The sequence below is a fragment of the Prunus dulcis genome, chromosome 4 (assembly GCF_902201215.1).
Source record: "Prunus dulcis chromosome 4, ALMONDv2, whole genome shotgun sequence".
NCBI classification, from domain to species: Eukaryota; Viridiplantae; Streptophyta; class Magnoliopsida; order Rosales; family Rosaceae; genus Prunus; species Prunus dulcis.
Genome location: NC_047653.1, coordinates 10608517 through 10628966, shown reverse-complemented (window position 1 = coordinate 10628966; position 20450 = coordinate 10608517). Strand labels below are relative to the sequence as shown.

Here is a 20450-nt window from a genome sequence, read left to right as displayed (position 1 = left end):
TGTTTATCTTTTACTGATTTGTATATGTGTTGGTTGCTGACAAAATGGATAGGATTCAAACGAGAAAGGGAAACTCAAATGAATTAGAAACAATGGTTTTAGTAGGCTTGTGGGCATTGTATTCACTGCACGTTTAGTAAATTTTTTGTTTTGGTCTTCTTCCAGTTTTTTTGGCTTGATTTAGCCACCTAAATAAGGTCTCGTTTCTGAAATGGACATTTTGTTATGTATTTTCTCTCTGTTTGCCTTTTCAAAATATTGAGACAATGCAGTAAATTTTGGCCGCAAAAAAACCTGGAACAAATATCTATGCCACTGGTAAAAATCTGCTTATTAGTTATGCCATTAAGAGATCTTTGGTTTTATCAAAGAAAAGTCAAAAGTTACACATTACTTATTCTCTTTGCTGGTATTTGGTGAAGTTCTTAAGAGATTGATTGGAACCACAAGCTTTGTGATTTGTATAGTTTTCTGTTGTTTAAACTCTGTTTGTAGTAGGCTTGGTGCTGTTGAGTGCCATTGTCTCCAATACTTGGATTAATCAAGACATCTTTTTCGTTATTAGTACTATATATAACTATTTTACTATCTGTTTGCGGTGTTTTTGTTAAATCTTTTAACTATGCAAAGAAATCTGAAATGAACGAAATAGCTTTATGATCGATAGATATTATGGCGGACTTGATATATATTGGTACAATAAGCAGCGTGTTGCAAGTATAAAATTTAGAAGAAAAAATAGGAAGAATTGGGGCATTGAAGCCTTTCTTTAAAAGGCTGGCAGAGTCAAGTTTGGATTGAGTTTGCAGCTAGATGATAGGAATTAAGTACTAATACTTCATCCAAAACTTGTGAAATTTAGTTAATAGTACTTTGTAATATGAAAAATATTACAATGGTCTGGCATCTAATAAGTGCTTGTTTGGGATGGGACCTCTGTAGAATGTTTAGTCTATTGAGGATGATGTAGATGTGATATTTTTGGATCTTAGGACATGATTTGAGTAGAACTCTTTACTACAGAAAATGAGCAATATATTGGCTTACATAAGTTGCTCAACTTTATCAGGATAGTCGAGGATATTTGGCGTTAAGTCTAGTTGAGCAATTCTTCTGTTGCACTTCACATAGGTAGCTCCTGTTGAGTTAGAGTCTGACATTTGATCATCTTGATGTAACATTATGTTTTAACTTTTGAACAATCTGCCTCAATGTAAGCTTATGTTGATGCTATGATTAATCCGCCTAATGTTGTTTCTTGAAACCAATGTATTAATGTTCATAAGGTTTTGCTTTGTCTGTTGAAAATGGCTATGGAAATGAATTTCACTCCTATTCAAGTTCTCTTATAAGATTATGATGCCAACATGTATAAGTATTCTAGTTATGTTTATTGCGAAATTTTGCTTGGAAGGTATTATACAACCAACTGTAGCTTCACAGTTTTTTGATTTATGTGTTTTACTGAGATGATTATTCTACTTTACTATATCTTTTATTTCTATGTTGTTTGCTCAGTTGACTTGTTGAAGCCTGGTACAACTGTTATTCTCCGCAATGCAAGGATTGACATGTTCAAAGGATCTATGAGGCTAGCAGTTGATAAATGGGGCCGTATTGAGGTCACTGAACCTGCAAATTTTGTAGTCAAGGAGGATAACAATCTGTCTTTAGTTGAATATGAGCTGGTGAACGTTCAGGAGGATGGAGGGGCTCCGCCTGGTAGTTAGTATATTTTGACAGAAGAATCAAGTATCAAAATCTATAAAAGGTTTGATGGTTGGTTTTGTTCTTAATTAATAGTAATATGCTGTTGCTGCTGCTGCTTGGGTTATATCCTATTGATGGAATGTTTAGTTTGGGATTGGTTAGGAGATGTTTTTGTGGAAAAGACTCGGTGTTTTAATATAATTTTCATGGCTTAGAGTGTTGTTCGATGTGGCAGGAACAGCTTGTGTCCTTTACTGAAAGGTGGAAATGTAAGCAAGTGTTAATTTTCTTATATTTCTTCTCATCTTTAGCATCCATCAATTCCATACTTATTTTGTGCTTTTTCTTTTTCTTGTTTACATCCATCTGTTGAATTCTTCGGCAATATTATATGTGCTAATTGCTTAGATCGACTTGTTGGTTGTTGAAAAAATTTCTAAGACTGAAAGCTGGTCAGAAAATTTAACAAAAGCCATCCATTTGGGCTTGAAGCACTTGACTCTGTTCAAGTGCATAGCATTCTTGTTCCAATTGGGGTCCAAATATAATCATTCGCATTAATTTTCGACTGTTTATGGTGTTTATGTCGTTTTACTTTTTACATTTCTTTTTTTACTCATGAGTGCTTCTACTACTACCACCGGCCCCTATCCAATTTTCCCAAACACCCTTATATCTCATCAAATTCTGAAAAAATAATCATCATCTTTCCCCATACACTATTATTTAGGCTACATTACAGTTTTGGTACGTGTTATTTGAGCAATTTTCACTTTGGTCTGTTTCAATTTTAGCAATTTTAATATTGTAATATGCTTAGTTTTGCAATTTTGGTCCCAATCAATGATTCTGTTAAAATTGAACAGAATTTCAATTCTGACCTGGTAGCACTACAGCTTGTCTTGAGCATGGGTATTTTTGACATTTCAAGTGCGTTAACTTTGTGAGAACGTGAGAGAAAGTATCGAAAACGACATTTCAAATTCACCTAAAACCCGAATTTACGTGGGCAAAGTCTCATGTTTTGAACCAACTAAAGACGTGAAAGAGGCTTTCTTATGTACTCGGTGCACATGAGATTAAAGTGGAAAACTTCTCAAACTATAGGATTTTGCCCACTTGCTAATATAACATTCTTCTCACACCCCAAGATTATCATCCCACCCATTCTCTTCATATTTTCTTTCTTCCATAAACGCTCATTGTATTCCCTCACCAAAGTATGAATCCACTCTTTCAAACACCCTGTGTTTGATTATTTGTCTTCAATGTTTTTTTTTTCTTCTGAAGTCTTTCTTATTGAGAGAGGCGATGACATACTAAACTCTCACATACTAATTGAATATTAGGACTCGAATCCAGGACTTTTCCTGGAGGAGCAATTGCTCCAAACCACTACATTGGTCGGTCTTTATTTATTTATTTATTTTGTGTGAATCACTAGTGGATCCTTTGCCAATGCCGTTGCCACAAAAGAAACAAAGAATCAGGCAGAAATCTCTCAAAGAAAATGGACGAATACCAAAATGATAAGATTGCGATAAATGTCTAAAACATAAACATTCCTTCTAACTTTGATTAGATTGCGATAATGGAAGAAAAATTATGAAACCAGAAGGATTTGGATTAGAAGCTAAAAAAATTGGATCAGATTTGCTAGGGTTAATGGTCAGAATATGTGAACAAAGGATTTATATCAACTAGCTGTACAGTTGAATCAAGGGTTTTTTCCTTCTTTACATTACTACATTGTTGCTGCCTGAATTCATTACAATTATCAATCTCCTTGTCGTTTTCATCAAGTCATGGATGTTTCATCTCCAATGCCATCTCGTCCCAAAACGGAAACATAATACCGCCGCGAACCTTTAAGGATTCATAAGGGCACTGAGCTCAATGACAAAACCTACGTCTTATGTTCCCTAAGATGTTGCAAGGCCTTCCATTTTAAAAATAAAATCAGAGTTTATCCTGCTTAATTATTTGCAAGCTGTCTTCCAATCGACACGAAGCTTCATCATCAAAACGAAAGGAGTATGTTACCTCAAAAAATCAGTAAAGAAAAGTAGCAAAACAGGTTTCATGCTTATACAAATGATAGAATAATCACAACATTAATTCGAATTAGCATTTCTACCGTCAACAATGGAACTCAAAATGTGGCGCTCACATATCCAACATAAGATTTAACTAAAAACAGCCCTCCACACCCAAAACAGAAAAGGAAAAAAAGACAAACACTAGGGACCAAAAGAAAAGATAGAAACAAAGTCGAAACTGGTGGCTGGGTTGCGATGGTGGGTCAAAACACTGTCGTGTCGTGGCGTGGCGTGACGGCTGTCCTAAGTTCATGCACTTATTATGATCAGGGAATTAAACGACCCTCAAGACATTGAATGAGCCACATAAGTCGCAGGCCATTGAATATGACACTTGAAAACCCTAATCTTCTAGTATCACAGAAGGCCCGGGCCTAAACATCGCATTACGTACGGTGCATGCATAGAGAGTTCCCAACCACCAAAATGCATATATAATAATATAGATTAAGATAAGTGGGGAAGATTGTGTAACCCTCCAAACGACAGAATCACATAGATAAAACTTATACAAAGAGGGAGCATTTAATTTGGTTGCGAATATAAATTTTTTTTTTCTCTTGGCTGAATCATTGAGTTTGGTCTAAATAAGATTTTACTCGTTTTTCTTTTGGTGTAGATTGTCAAACTTCTTTGTATAGTTGACCATAGATCGATGATTGGAAGTTAGGTTTCAGTCGGATGATGGTGGTAAACCTTATGTCTCCAGTTTTTGAGCTCTGGTGTATAAATCATGATTAAAATCTACGATTGATGTTAATCCACTTGTTTGTTTATCTATTCATTATCGATTAGTTTTGAGTTGGATGTCCGGAGTTTTAATATTAGATATAATTCATCGATAAAAATAAATTCAAAGTTTTATCCTTATTACGATAAGAGAAATGTTCTTTTATTAGACTATCTGACAGACTTTAGAGTAACTCCACCCATTTGCCCTTAGAGCAAGTCCAGCAGTGCTGGACGACTCGGGCTGGGGGGGGGGGGTTTGGGTCAAAAAACGACGTCCAGCAGCAAAGGTCTAGCCCGGGTGAGTATGGGGGGCACCAAAACGGGCAGGCCCGAAGGCGAAATAGGCCCGAGGTCTGGGACAAAATAGCTGACGCCAGCATGGCGTCAGCCCTGAAGATTTGAAATTTTTTTTACTGTTGGCGCGTGCATTGCATGCGCCAACGTTAAAAAAAATTTCAAATCAGCGCTACAGTGCCGCCAACGGCTCCTTGACATGTGGCGGCCTCTGGTCGCTCCGATTGGAATTTTTTCTTCAATCCAACGGCAGCCAATTTTTCTGCCCAAAAAAATCGAATTTTTAAAAAAAAAATACACAAAAATTACAGAATTTTTTGTGTATAAATACCAACCAATACTCTTCACTTTTAACACCAAATCCTCGTATATTTTCTTCTCCTTCTACTATTGTTCACTTTCTCATCAAAATTTATTCACTTTCTATTCAATATTTTTTCACTTTGAAGTTGTAATTTTTTTCTAGCATATTATGGGTTCTTCTAATGAAAATGGAGGGGCATGGAGCATGATGGAAGATGTTAGCTTATGTGAGACTTGGGTCCAAGTTAGTCATTGTCCAGTAACGGGCAATGAGATTAAATTTTCTCATATGTGGAAAAAAATTCATCAAGCATTTTGTGAAAGGGCAATTGGTTCTACACGTACAGAAATGGCATTATCCAGTAGGTGGAAAGTTCTTAATAAAGAGTTGGGGAAATGGAGAAATGCTTTAGCAAAAGCGATTGACAACCAACGAAGCGGAGAAAATCTTAGCAATGAGGTAAATTATTTGTCATTTTTCTTCTATTAATTTCTATGTCATATTAATTTTTATTTAAATGTTTCTTGCAATTTATATATTTTGTCAATATGTCTCTATTTTTTTTTAATACATGTTGCATTTTTTTATTATTTCTTTAATTTCCATTAGTTTTTTTTTTTTACATGTTGCATTGCCAATATTTTAAAAATTATCTTGCATTTCCATTTCATTTTTTTTAATAGATTATACAAGCACAAATGTAGTTTGGTGCTACCGGCCCAGGGAAAAAAAGTTTCAACCATACCCATTGTTGGGAGGTGGTGAAGACTTGTAAGAGATTCCAAATTATTCCAACCGGTCCGACGGTAGTCTTGAACGAGACTCCACTTCATGAGACGCCGGCATCGGATTCACCTATGGATTCCCCGATGAGTACCGACTCACCCATTGAAAATAATCCAAGGCCTATTGGGAGGAAGGCGGCGAAGGCGAAGAGAGGGAGTAATTCTAGCAAGAATGCATCTCAATTTTTGGAGGAACTTTCAAAGCACCAAGCCATGAGAATTGAAATGGACTTGAAACAACAAGAGCACGATATGGCAGTTCAAGTAGAATATGCAAAAGAAAGGGAGTATGTACGCAAAGAAAGGGAGTATGTACGCGAACAAAACATTGAAAAAAAAGATCGGGAAACCATGGTCATGGATACAAGCCATATGTCTCCTGAAACAAAATAATTTTGGAAGCTAGAACGAAGGGATGTTATGAGACGAAGACTTTTTGGGCGAAGCCCAAATGAGGTTGCATTCTATATCTCCCTCGAAAATGAACATCAGAGTATAGAGATTGTGGGATAAAATAATCTTCCGTAAGATTCTTACCCCGGGAATGTCTATGTCTGTCCACATTTGGGCGACGGCCTTCTCGTGAACCACGGCGATCCTGCTTTTCTTCCTCCAGCAAAGCAACTGCTATGCCAAGTTGCTCATCTAGTTCTCTCTGCGCCCTTTTGCTTGCAGCTCGTCTACGCATTCTTTCTCTAGTTTCTCGCTCTTGCCTCTCCAAAACCTCTTCCATGTCTGCCATTGAGAATGGAGAATGAAATCTAAAATTTGAGAAATGGAAATGTAGAGAAGAACTGGTGTGGGAGGTATGAGCTGAACCTCTGATTTTATAGAAAAATGTACACATATAGATATGACACGTGGCGCAATCTTAGAGGGTGAAAATCTTATCTGAAATTTGAAATTCAAATGAAATTTCAAATTTCAAATTTATCTGAAATTTGAATTCCGAAATTTATCTGAAATTTGAATTCCGAAATGTATTGAAATTTGACATTTTGAATTTATCTGAAATTTGAATTTTGAAATGTATCTGAAATTTGAAATTTATCTGAAATTTGAAACCGAAAATCTTATCCGATATGAATAGTATTGACACGTAGGAACCCAAAAATCTTATCCGAAAATATTATCCAAATTAATTGTTTAAGTAAACAAAATTGTGAAAAAAACAAAAAAATGAATAGTAATTGCCATGGCAAGCCCCAACTGCTGGAAACACATTTTGTTGGAGGGGGCTAGGGCAGCCACTATTCACGTGAATAGTGCCTGCCCTAGGGCTAATCTTGCCATGGCAAGAGTCAACTGGTGGAAGTGCTCTTAGCCATGGCAAGGGGGGAGCTAGGGAAGCCACTATTCATGTGAATAGTAGTTGCCCTTACAAATAGTATTTTGTATTTCCACCCGTTGCCATGGCTAAGGGCAATTACTATTCATTTTTTTGTTTTTTTCACAAATTTTTTTACCTCAATAATTAATTTGGATAATATTTTCGGATAAGATTTCTGGGTTCCTACGTGTCAATACTATTCATATCTCATAATCAGATAAAATTTTCAATTTCAAATTTCAGATAAATTTTATATAAAAAATTTGGCTGGTATTTATAGAAAAAAAATTCATTAATTTTTGGGTATTTTAAAAAAAGTTTTCCCAATTTTTTCCAGTATTTTATTGCAAAAAAATTGGCTGCCATTGGATTGGAGGAAAAAATCAAATCGGAGAGCCCAGACGACGCCACGTGGCAACAGAAAAAAAACACATGAGTGGGCTGACGCCAGCCTGGCGTCAGCGATAACATCATCACCGCCCCTCGTTTTGGACCTTAAGCTGAACTGGCCTAAGGGCCAGCCCGACTTGATAGGACCCACGTGTTGCTCGGGCTGGGGCTCATCGCTGAAAACAGCTTTTCTCACTTTTCTACCCCAGCCCGAGGCTCTGGTGCTCCGCTGGAGTTGCTCTTATCTGATGCGATAGGGGCTTTTGCAGAGGTTGTAGGTTATGATAACGTCTCAAATCAATTAGTTGCAAACGTTCCATATGGGCTTAAGGGTCAATCAAAAGTGACCCTGCTCAAAGAATATAGTGCAATCAAAGGACAATGACTTAAGCAAACATGCATGCATTGGTCAAAACTCAAAACAGTTGATTAGCTCACAATAATCCAGTTGCAGGGTCTCGGCATTTTCAGAGACGACGCTAGATTTCAAGACGAACCCATCAAACTGTCTCACATTTTGGGGTTAATTCAAGTCCATCCACGTGACTCCAGAAGCCGTGGAGAGCCTCTTCAGTACAGTACTTACGCCTATCCAATCTATAAGGGAGAAACACCAAAAATTAGAAGACACATGTTAAGCATTTGATTTCAACACAACAATGGTACAGTTGATCTTTATGTTACTAACTAGTTAAGTGTATGTTGAGAGTATCCCACAGTCTTGGGGTAGTTTAAATGATTTTGGATCTCTTTATTTATTGTTGTTTTGTTCTGGATTGAATGCTTGCATTCTAATATAATATTACAATAGGCTATTCATGTGTAGGGTCAGACGGACTCAATTGATTTTGGAGCTTTTTATTTTTGTTGGAAGATATTTTAAGTCCGAATTCTTTCGATGATCTAATATTTCATGAATGAAGATTGTTAAATTGAAAAAGATGAAAGGTTATACTTATGTTTGTTGATCGTAATGCCAAGAAAATCCCCGCGGCAAAAAAAAAAAATCGAGAAAATTAAATTATGAAACAAAAAAGGAACGAATATGGCCCAATTCTTTTTCTTTCTTCAGATGTGTAATGGCTTAATGCAACTGTCTATAATATTTTCATGTCTCCTAAATTTCTTTTTCTTTCTTCACCTTGTATTTGCAAATTGTGATTGATGGTCAAATCCAGCTCGTTCCAAAGACGGCCATTTTGTTTTTTCAAACTTGATATGATTTCCTTGAATTAGAAGCAATATTGTAATTAAGACATTTTTCTCCTTTTTCAGCACAAACAACTTGCTTCATTTTCCACGTTGTAGTGAAATACTTTTTAATTTCTATACTTCAACAAAGAAAGACATTGATATGTTGACCAATGCTCGATGGTCAAACTATAATGGTAGCCCACCATGCATCTGCCATAATAGACTCACAATTAACCATGCCGCTCATGAATTCTTTACTCAAGAATATTAGGCTCCATTTGAATGGAAAAAGTTTTGAGAGAAAGAATTCAAATTCAATAATAAGGTTTTCTCGATTCTTATTCAATCTTGGTATAAATGAAATACTGTAACAAATATGTATCTTATAGTATCAAATTCCCTAAATTTAGAATACTCGATTATTTTTACAATATAGGATGAGAAAGGGAAAGACTTTAGGTTCTAAGTCTTTTGTAATGACAAACCAACTAATTCTTGTTCTCGTGATCATTTTCTTTTTCAATGTTAAAGAGGTCCCAAATTTGAATTTCTTTTGATAAAAAAATCTTTTGTAATTAAACCGATAACCTATTTGCTAAAACAAATTCACACTAATGTTGACTATGAAACTCAAGTAACATTCGCATAGATTAAGAAACAGATAAAATTTGGATTCAAGTCTTACTGTAACTAAATTGTCGGTCAATTTATCATAACAAATTAATTAGAAAACACGTCGTACATGAATTTTGACTCAAGTGACAGTAGAGATATATACTAAAAGCAAAGTACTTGGGCTGTCCTCCTTGAGAATCAAGCAAGAAAAGCTCTAGTAATAGTAAAGTTCAAAAAAAAAAAAAAAAATTGCAGAAAGGGAATTTATGCATATTATATTACATATGAAGAAAAAAAAAAGATTAGTAAACTAATACTCAGTAGTCATAAAAGATAACATTTTAAAATTGTAGAGAAGTAGGGGTAGGGCTACTTCCCACGTGAAAACCACAAGGGCATGAACTCTGTCTCTCTGGTTTTCAAACCCTTATAAGATAGCTTGAACCCAAAACATGCCTCATACTCATAAAAAAAATTATCACTAATATCCTTTCATCTCTCAATTAAATATTATCTCCCAATCTCATACAAATCCAAGAAAGTTCAGTTTGATCATGGAATTTTTCCACACCCCAAACCATAAACACTCATTTCAGCACAACAAAAAGAGGCTAACCCAAGAGCAAGTCAATCTCCTAGAGAGAAGCTTCACCTCCAACAACAAGCTCGAGCCCGAGCGCAAGCTTCTGCTGGCCAAGCAGCTGGGAATCCCACCTCGACAGGTTGCGATTTGGTACCAGAACAAGCGTGCCCGGTGGAAGACTCAGAGCCTTGAGCTTGACTACAATGCAATCCAAGCAAAGCTGGAGACTGCCTTAGCTGAAAAGAGGACGCTGGAGAAAGATGTTGAGAGGCTTGGAGGGGAGCTGAAGAAGGCTCATGACTTGGTGCTGGTATTGAACCAAACACAAGAATTGCCTGCTCATCCTGTGATTTGCTCAATGTTTAATTCTTCTTCTGCTGAAGAGGGTGTTGGGAGCTCCAGCCTGCAACAACATGAAGATCAAGTGAGTGATCATGAGGTTAAACAGCTTGAGGAGCTCTATGCTTGTTTGATAGGCATGCAGTGATGGGTTTAATTGATATATGCTGGGGTTAAATATACATATATATATTAATATACTTCTGATTCTGGAGGACAATAATTCTGACCCTTTTTTCCTTTTTCTGTTTCTGGTTTTTAATTTTGATGGCGTTAGAATTTCTTTTTCAATTCATATGCATATGGGTGAGTACAAGGAAAACTTACCTATAAGAAGGATATCACTGTGTGGCACTATCCAAGTCAATCATTCATTATCATGTGTTTTAATTTTCCAACATAACAATGCAACTTTTCGGCACGACAATGCTTGATAGGCTTGAAATTCTGCCACATCAACATTCCCGTTGTCGAAGAATATAAAGTCTCACATCAAAAACTTGAATAAATAAAATAAAATATATAATGAATAGTTTCACTACTAATATTACCAATGCCTTTTGTGATAATATTTCACACTACTATTCGAGTAAAATACTGATAAAGTACATTACATTTATTATAGTGGAGAATAGAAAACAAAAACAAAAAAACAATTTGTATAGCAATATCCATCTAAAAAGTCAGATTTTAATTACTTCTGAGATAATTATCAGCAGATGGGACTCGTAATTGGATCGTAATTTTTTTTTTTTTTTTCTTGCCATGGTGGTGTGAAATAGAATCACGTATTGGTCAAAGGCTGACTTGATCTGAATGCCCTTCTCAATTGTTACGTTTTCAATTATTTGGTGTGACAATCAGTTTGTTGAGCAATCAATATTATATGAATAGTAAATTAATTTAATGGAAATAATAATAAGATAAATAGTTGTAGCAAATGTCTGATTCTAATTATCTTTGTGCATTTCATTTATCAGCATTAACTCCTAACTGTCTAATTCTTTGACCCAAAAAAGAAAAAAAGGAAACTGCTTAATAAGTCTAACCATCTCTATTATATTCGTATAAGTGGACTTTCATCTCTGCAAGTGGTTCTCCCCCTCTCTTACTCTGACTTGGCCTAATATTTTTCTCATCTGGCTCTCATCTACTCTTTCTAATTTCTACTCCCTAAATCACTCTAAATCTTAACCTAATTTTACAGTTTCTTTTTTTACTTGAATTGATGACGATGATGATGACATGGAGCGTTCTCCGAAGATAGCTCCCATTTATTTGGGGTGTTGTCACTGAAGAACGCTCCTAAGATATAAAATTCCAAATCTAACTCAAAACTTAATTTGTAAACGAGTTCCCCATCTATGTTAATTATTCTTCTTGTGCATACAATACAAATTATACAATACCCTATATTAATTGAGCAAGGGATTATTTTGAGATCACTTAAGCGATGTCTCTAGAAAAACACAACGTATGTAGTTTTGATGCTATTTAAAAGATAGGTAGTGAAAGAAGGAGGTGGATGTTTAATGGTATAATTAGTAATGTGATTGAAAGTTAGAAAATGAAAAATAGGTGATAGGGTTTGATGGTGTGTGTGTTTAGTTGGGTGTCTACAGAATCTGATATTTTGAAACCGTTGGATCATGTCCATCAATTGGACGGCTAGGATCACAATGTTAATTCACACTGTGAATTGAGTTTGCCTTGCTTGGGCCTTGTGTTATACGACTCGTCGCATTTCGGAAGAGCCTATACGGTGCCGTCTGGGTTTTTGGTCTTTCTACGCTCAATCTCCCTCCAAAATTCCTCATATCTCTGTTTTTGAGAGAATTGTTGCCCTCACTCACCAGCGAAGAACCCGCCAATCAGCCAACCGGTTCGGCCCAAACCTGGTTGTCGAAAACCCTAGAACCCAAAGACCTCCATGGCCTCGACCTCCGCTTCTCGAACTCATGGCGCCACGGGCCGGATCCGAACCGCCACAGCCACTCTCTACGAGGACAACCAGTCTCTTATCTCTGTAAGCTGTTATTTATAATAAATCAAACATTTTATCATATTTTCATTTTCTCTTTTGTTGAAAAAAGAGCAATTAGAAAAAAAACTAGGGTTTTTCTTGTTGTTATTATGGAAGACTATTTGGTTTCAGGATATTCGGAGAGCTGTGGGTGCAATGAAGGAAATTGCAGTTGATTTGGAGAGAGATAATCAGTTTGAGAGGGTAATTTATTTTATTTATCTATTTAAATTCTTTATAAATAGTCTTAAGCTCTGTTTGATTTTTTATAAAATGTACATTAACAATCACCGGAGTTTTGGATTATTTGAGAATCAGCCAAATGGAACATTGTTGATTCGTATACTAGTTCATGTTAGTCTATTTTTTGTGCCTGACAGTTGTTGTTAGGCACTCTATCAACATTTTCTCGATTATAAATAGTAATCTTTGTATGCCGAAATGTTCATAAATACGGCTGATAGTTACCAGCATGAACTTTGTAGGTGTTGCTTAACCCTTAGCTAATTGGGGTGTTTTCTTGTTAAACTGTAGCTGCTGAGATACTCTATCTGATGTAATGCCATTTGGATCCTGTATTTTAGCTAGTAATTGTAGATAGGATGGAATATTAACTGTAATTAAAATGTTACATAGATGCAATAAAGGATCATTTCTCAAGATATGAAAACCCCGAATACTGAACAGGTGAAGGAGCTTGAAAATGCTGTTATTGAATTGTTGGGCACTCATGAAGACTGTTCGCATTTTTCATCCACAATTCAATCCGTTGGAGAGAAATACCAACCTGGGCCAGAGGTGCTTGGAATTTTCTTCTTTGTGCACAGTTTCTCATTCAATGACTTTGCTTGTTCTTGTCCCAATCTCGACTTACTTATATATTTGTTATTTCTGTAATCCATCCAAGCTGATGTGTGTATGTTATCTTCGAAGCCAGCTTACTGATTTTGATCAGTTGTTCAAGAATGAGGTTGCAATGCTCAAGGCTAATTCATCTTCAGATCCACAAAACCATCCTTTGATGCGCCAATTCCGGGAGGCTGTCTGGGTATGACCTTCCCTTATTTTTACATGGTCAAAATAAGATTTTGAAAAGTTTCAATGGCGTTTGACAATGCTGAGACAATGTTAATGCAAGCATGATGGATTAGTAAATGTCATTACATTTATATTCAGTTTTTGTAATAACCTTTCGTCAACTATTTTAGGACAGGAGAATTCAGCTAGAAAGATGCCAACAATTGTTAAAAACACTTTTTTCTGCCTGGCCTTGTAATAGTTTGCATAATTATTTTATTTCTATAATTCAAGGGAATGCTTAATATTCTATATGTATATAGTTGAAAGGTTATACATTTTCGTGAAACTGAGCAAGTATTTTTCTGATTAAGTCCTCCTGTAGCTAATGATCATCAGTTCTTAGACTGTTGTAAGTGGTTACTTAACCTTTGTGGGTTTTGCTGCAGTCTAGGTAAATGCTAATATGAAAATAATTAGAATCGTAAACAATGGTAAATTAATTTAGGCAAAGAATTTAGTATTATTTCTTCATATCATTTTTGTTTGTTGGGCATATTTTTTGGTCTAGTGTAGTTTTATCAGTAAATTTGCGCCCTCCCCTCCCCCAACACACAACAATCTGAATTGTGGCCGGGCTATTCCGACTCACATTTCTTAAAGCTAACACAGTCCTTTGTCCTTGGAGCATAAGCAATTTGCTTAGCTTTTCGTTGTATTGCTAGGCTCATGTTTTCTTTCTGAAATGGCGTTGCTAGGCTCATGTTTTCTTTCTGAAATGGCGATGTTCTCTATACTTTCCTGCAGAATGTTCATCATTCTGGAGAGCCTATGCCAGGTGAAGAGCAGGAGGACATTGTAATGACCAGCAACCAATGCAATATTCTGAATGTCACTTGCCCATTAAGTGGAAAGCCTATCACTGAACTGCAGCATCCAGTTCGCAGGTGCTGTATGAGTTACTTCAAAATTCTTTATTTCTCTTTGTTCGGAGAATTTGAATGTATGGTCTTCACTGAATGTTGATGTGGCATAGGAGTTCTAGCATTGAATATTGATTCTATGTTTGTTTAGGCTTTTCAGTATGCAGATCCATTTTGAATCTCTACTTATATAATCTTTGCTGATAGTACATACTTTTGTTAACCTTTCCAATTTAAAAATCTTTTCTGGGTGTATTTCTTTCCCAAATGCAGTGTCGTATGCAAGCATGTTTATGACAAAGGGTCAATCATGCATTACTTACGGTCAAAGAACACACGATGCCCTGTTGCAGGTATGTTTGTCTTTTGTTTCCCTTACATGACATGAACTTATACATGACGAACTAGCTTCACCCTTGTGCATTTTTCCTCCTGTCAGCTTGCCCTAAGTTATTGCAGGCAGATAAAGTGGTGTGTGATCCGTTGTTACTCGTCGAAATTGATGAATTGCGTGCAATGAAGGAACAGACTGTCATGACTGATGTCATAGAGGATTTCACTGAGCTTGATGAAGAGTGATCGATGATTTCAGGATTTGGAAAGTCTGCACACAGCCTTTGAGCTACCTATTTTGACATGCTTGTAGTTCCTTGCTATGTGCCTTCCCTAGAATGGTGTTGTACAGAGAGTCCGGGTTTTATGGTTTTGCATATGTAGTTGTTGAAAGCAGTTCCGTTAGCGAATTTGAACCCTCTTCAAGTTCCTTGTATTCATATCTAACATTGGGGTAAAAAAAAGAAATATAGAGAGGCAACTTCACTGTTAACGACATTTTTCTCATTTTGAGTTCGATTTGCCTTTCTCTTATATATGAAGTTAGATATATCTTGAAAATATGCAGATAAATTTTTAAAAAAATTATTACAGCCATTGCTTGGCTACTCCAGAGAAAAAGAAAGAAGCAATCTTCTTGTTAAGTTTGCAACATTAGGAAGAGAAGTATTATTAGATTAACGGCTCGTTGTAGCGTAAATCAAGTTACATCTATAAAAATTAACTTGAGCATAAATTATTGGCAAGAAATTTGGATAGACTTTCTACATTTTTTCACACAATCATTTTTTTAAAAAAATTATAAAAGTTAAGTTATTTTTATTCTCAATAAAGGAAAAACACATTTTAATTTATTTATTTATTCGGATTATTGGTTCATATTTGAAACGACTGGTTCACGCTTGACTGACTGGTCTTTCCTTACATAATTTCATTTCACGATTACCCGCCAAGAGGCCGTTGAGCAAAACCCGAAACACAGAGCGACGGAGACACAAAGACAAAGCAGCATGGCATTTGCCAGAGTCAGACTTACCACTCTGCCAATGATTCCTTCACTCTTCTCAATAACTCTCAAACCCTTCCTTCACATTCCTCACCCCCTCCCTCCTCCAATGCGTTCCCTCTTCATTCCCTTTGCCTCTCTCTCTGCTTCCCAAACCCATCACGACCCATCAGCTCCTTCGGTCCCGTCGTATCCGAGAAAGAGCAGCCAACCATGGAAGCCCATGTGTTTGTATTACACGCAAGGGAAATGCACTATGGTATGTCTAGCTTCAGACCACCAGCGCCTTACAGCCTTAAAATCTTTTCCCACAATCCAAGTACACTCATGATTTTGTTGTAGGCAGCAGTTTGTCTAGTTATCTTATTGTTGAGATGTTTTCGGAAAGTGTTTGCATTGGGTTCAGTAGCGTATTGTCTTGCATTCCATCTGTTTGATTGAATGCCTCAGACAAAGTGAGTGATAATTTATGATGCTGTTTGAATTTCTTACCTTTTTTCTGTGTGAGTTGAATCAGAGTAGGGACCCGCTGAAATTATCGCTTGAATGTTGTCATCTCTCTGTAGATATATATAATATATATAAATGGTTGTTAGTGGATATATCAAACCAATACATTTGCACCGATACACTCGATTCATTTTGTCCTGCTTTCCTATTCATATTACTGTGTGAACACTTGTAATCTAATTAGAGTTATTTTGTTTTGAAGATGGAGGATCCTACCCACTTGGAGAAATTCAATCATGATTGCTCCAGAGATCTTCAAGTGACAAATTACATGTCACACCGCATCTGCTCTCAAAACTTAGATTATTTTCTTGTGCTTGATTTGGAGGGAAAAATTGAAATTCTTGAGTTTCCTGTTCTGATGATTGATGCAAATACCATGGATGTCGTGGATTTTTTCCACAGGTTTTACTGCACCTCCTCAATGGATTTTAGTGCAATGCAATTACTAATATGCCTTTCCTGCTAATAATTTGTTTTATATTGGAAGGCTGGAGCTTACTACTACTACTGCTAGCACCACCATTAATGTTATAAATTTTTCTCACTTCTATTGTTGCAAAAGTTTCGTAAAATGTCAAACAAAAGTAAAATGAACTTTTGCGCCTTCATGTTTTCTTACAACGATTACTGTTTACCATCTCTTAATCAGAGTAAGCAACTACTAACAGCCATATCAGAGCAAAACAGATGACGATCATTAGTATTCATTTTACAGAAGTGTCTGCGATTTAAACCACCAATTGCTTATTTCTACCCCATTTATTAGCAAGATCTACTCTAGTACATTCTTCATGCTTCTATTAACAGTATCGGTCATGTTGTCAAAGGAACACCGATTCTGTCTGGTGTACCTGTAAAGGAGCACCATTCAGACAAGTAAAGGGGCATCCGTTACTATTCCTGCCTTCTCATGGTGTTCAATTTATATAAAAAAATGATTTCATCTTAAAAGTATGATATCCAGAACTGGCTAGTTTTGTTGTCTAACTTTTCCATTACTCTTTTGCAGATTCGTGAGGCCGTCCGAGATGAGCGAGAAAAGAATAAATGAATATATTGAAGGAAAGTATGGCAAATTTGGAGTTGATCGGTATGCCAGTAATTCAGATTTGACCACACAGAACTTATGCTTAACATGTTTCCCATTATTATTGGCAGATTAAGAAAATAAATTTCATTCGTATTTAAGACCCTAATAGATCGAGTTATGCAAGCAAATTTAGAAAGCAGGGTAGCAAAAGCTAAATGAAGGCAAAAATGTTTTAATTTGGTTACACGGAGATATTTATTTGTCATATATCACATATGTTTTCTATGATAGAATTTTGATGTCAAGCGTATGCATTCAATTTGTGGTTCACAGTAGTTAGTAGCTAATAAAAATTGTTCCGGTCTGATGCAACTACAGAGCTGATGTCAGCTGATGTAAACTAGAAAGGGAATGATGTGAAACTGAAAGACCTGGTACCCAAAAAAAAAGGTATCAGTAAATTAGTAGACAACTCCTGCTACTGGAAAGACACGAAAATGGACCTAGTCAGAATGAACAATTTTGCGGTTCTAGATGGCCTTAAACAAGAAGAGATGAAGTTTCGAGATCTGGAGGCTGCTGATTTGGAAGAGATTGCTTGGGATGAGTGTTGGGGTTGAAAAGCCAAGAAGGATGTAGTGAAGAGAATAACTTTAAAAGAGAGTGGTTTGGTTTATAGAGGCAGGTTGATACTGGAGAAACAATGATAGTAATTGACAAGAGTTGTTCTGTGATAGAGAGTTGACTATAAACAATAATTTGCAGTGTTAGATTGAACGCTATTCCGTATGTTAGTTTCTAATATCAATAAAGAAAAGTCAGATTGTGATAATTTTAGCAAATTACATTTGTAATATTTTTTCTTTATGCTGATAGTGGGACATCAATATGACTTATATAATTTGCAGTGTTTGGCATGATACAGCTATACCATTTAAGGATGTTCTTCAACAATTTGAAGCCTGGCTAATTCAGCATCAATTATGGGGAGAAGAGTTGGGTGGGTGCCTTAATCGAGCAGCATTTGTAACTTGGTAAGTCTCACTATTCAGGAATGAATATTTGGCCTAACACTTTAGTCCTGTGATATCAAACCTTTCCTCTTTCTGCTTTTGCTTCAAACTGTAAATGATGCTAATAACACTTCACTAGTCTCACTATTCAGAATAAAATTATTGCTTTCCAGTAAACTTCATAGTGGAACCACTGGGTGTAAATACCTTCAAGTTTTAGTCAAAAGTCATCGCTTAATTACTCCGTGATATCTGCTTAAAAAATGCTAACAAAATATTCTCTTACGATATTCAATTGAGGTGAAGCATCACCAACTTCTGGATTTTGCTGATGTATTATTAAACTTGTATCAGTGGAAACTGGGATTTGAAAACAAAAGTTCCTGAGCAATGCAAAGTGTCAAGGATGAAGCTTCCGTCATATTTTATGGAATGGATCAATCTCAAAGATGTCTATCTAAATTTTTACAAGAGGAGGGTAAAGTTCAAACTATTTCTTCTTTAATGCTTAAGAAAACATCACCTGCCTTTTGCTCATGATATGTCAATTTTGGAACTAAGAATGAATGGTTTGACCAAAATATGTTGGTAATCTACTCTCTTCTGGTGCAATTGACGTGATGTTGGATGCGGTTGGTCTGATGATGTTAAATATGAATAAACCTAAAAGTTCAAAGAATCAGAGTAGAGCTCAATGGTTCCAAACTTCAATGAACCAACAGGTTCAATTCAATGTTAAACATCTTCGTCATTGATGCATGCTACAAATGCATTCTGGGTTGTTTCTGTTCCGTGTACACTTTAATATAATGATTTTTATAGTTAAGAGAAAATTTGTTTAACCCTCCCCCTGGCGTGGCCCGTATTCACTTTGCTACTCTGGTTTGGTGTCACTTTGCCCTTGTATGGCGTATTATCTTAAGTTTGCCATTTGTTTGAATATAAGGTATCCGTTATGGTTATGGTTAACTGGTATGAAATACAAGGTAATCTTCACCATGTGTCAGATACAGCCTTGACCAAATCTGTCAGTTCCAGTGCTTTACCAATTCATGTATTTTCAGTTAACAGCATGATCAAGCATACTCCTATGAAATTAAATGATACATCAAATAGGCTTGTATCAACTTAGATCCACAACCTGATGCCAAACATCCAACAAACTGTTTGTCAGGTTAATTCAGGTTATTCTTTGGGCTGGACCAGAATGCACCTCTACTTTTCATGATTTATTAGGCTGTTTCTCTGTGTTGAATTCTTTTAGATTGCATTTGGATACGTGGATTAAAATGAGGGATTCAGATTTGCTTCACTAGTCTAAACTGTTTTTGCTAAATGTTAAAAAACATAAAAGAAAGCTTTTTGTTTTTTGTTTTGGATTGCGAATAGAACACTATATTGAAGTGATTTATTGAGTAATTTGAAATAACACTTTTTCCTTTTGAGTATTTGAAATCAAGCCAAATTCACATGTGGACTTTATTAACATAAAATTCTCATTAACAAGTTTACACCAAAACTTCAGATCCAAATACTAAACTATAAATTCTAACACAAAATTAAGATATTTGTTTCGTTATGGATTGCAGGCAACGGGAATGATGACAATGATGAAGGAGCTTCATTTACCATTGTTGGGAAGTCACCATCTTGGATTCGATGACTCAAAGAACATTGCAAGGGTAGTGCAACACATGCTTGCTGATGGTGCACTTATAGAAATTACCGCAAGGAGGAATCCTGATTCTCTTGAGAAGGTTGAATTTCTATTCAAGAACAGAATAAGGTAGCTGATTCTAGTTGGATTTATTCAAAAATTGTTAACTGTAAAAAACAAAATATTTGGAAAACCTCATGTATCAATCATCCAGGAAGTTATATCTGAGACCTTTTTGGCTATTAATTCTAAAGTCTCAGCTGACTGCTGTAGCCCTTGTAGTCTCTCTCTTTATTTCTCAGCTGACTGCTCTACCCTTGGAGATAAGACTTTGGCTTGATTTTGTGGTGATATGAAATTCTGAGGAGACTTCATCCAGGACGGTCACATCTCTTGTTACTATACCAAGGAATTTGCCTCCATCCTATTGAGGCTTTAATTTTGTTTTAGGTTTAGTTGTGTAATGAGCCACCTCAGCCCACTTCTACTCACCCAAATTTTTACTTCTTTTAGTTTTTTTTTCCCAGGTTTTATATGTTGGAATTAAATACCAGGGTAAT

At 36.0% G+C, this 20450-nt stretch overlaps 3 protein-coding genes across 3 annotated transcripts; all 3 read left to right on the top strand.

The window, feature by feature from the left end:
* The first annotated feature begins 9917 nt into the window (after positions 1-9917).
* Positions 9918-10540, top strand: LOC117626471 (homeobox-leucine zipper protein ATHB-52-like). The gene has a single exon (XM_034358184.1). The coding sequence runs from the start codon at positions 10008-10010 to the stop codon at positions 10521-10523; it is 516 nt and encodes a 171-aa protein (XP_034214075.1). The 5' UTR covers positions 9918-10007; the 3' UTR covers positions 10524-10540.
* A 1585-nt stretch (positions 10541-12125) lies between these two features.
* LOC117625823 (E3 SUMO-protein ligase MMS21) lies at positions 12126-15169 on the top strand. The gene is made up of 7 exons (XM_034357389.1): positions 12126-12401; positions 12531-12602; positions 13086-13196; positions 13336-13446; positions 14223-14362; positions 14612-14691; positions 14778-15169. Exons 1-7 carry the CDS (start codon positions 12306-12308, stop codon positions 14915-14917), a joined length of 750 nt encoding a protein of 249 aa, XP_034213280.1. The 5' UTR covers positions 12126-12305; the 3' UTR covers positions 14918-15169.
* A 402-nt stretch (positions 15170-15571) lies between these two features.
* Positions 15572-20077, top strand: LOC117625129 (uncharacterized exonuclease domain-containing protein At3g15140). Its single transcript, XM_034356725.1, has 6 exons — positions 15572-15936; positions 16390-16592; positions 17200-17280; positions 18129-18254; positions 18588-18711; positions 19823-20077. The coding sequence occupies exons 1-6, from the start codon at positions 15682-15684 to the stop codon at positions 20021-20023; spliced, it is 990 nt and encodes a 329-aa protein (XP_034212616.1). The 5' UTR covers positions 15572-15681; the 3' UTR covers positions 20024-20077.
* The last annotated feature ends 373 nt before the right edge of the window (positions 20078-20450 follow it).

Coding starts and splice junctions, on each gene's coding strand:
- LOC117626471 (XM_034358184.1), top strand. CDS start 10,008: ATGGAATTTTTCCACACCCCAAACCATAAACACTCATTTCAGCACAAC.
- LOC117625823 (XM_034357389.1), top strand. CDS start 12,306: ATGGCCTCGACCTCCGCTTCTCGAACTCATGGCGCCACGGGCCGGATC. Junction 13,447..14,222: donor AATTCCGGGAGGCTGTCTGG/GTATGACCTTCC, acceptor ACTTTCCTGCAG/AATGTTCATCATTCTGGAGA. Junction 14,692..14,777: donor CACACGATGCCCTGTTGCAG/GTATGTTTGTCT, acceptor TCCTCCTGTCAG/CTTGCCCTAAGTTATTGCAG.
- LOC117625129 (XM_034356725.1), top strand. CDS start 15,682: ATGGCATTTGCCAGAGTCAGACTTACCACTCTGCCAATGATTCCTTCA. Junction 15,937..16,389: donor CGCAAGGGAAATGCACTATG/GTATGTCTAGCT, acceptor TTTGTTTTGAAG/ATGGAGGATCCTACCCACTT. Junction 17,281..18,128: donor GGCAAATTTGGAGTTGATCG/GTATGCCAGTAA, acceptor TATAATTTGCAG/TGTTTGGCATGATACAGCTA.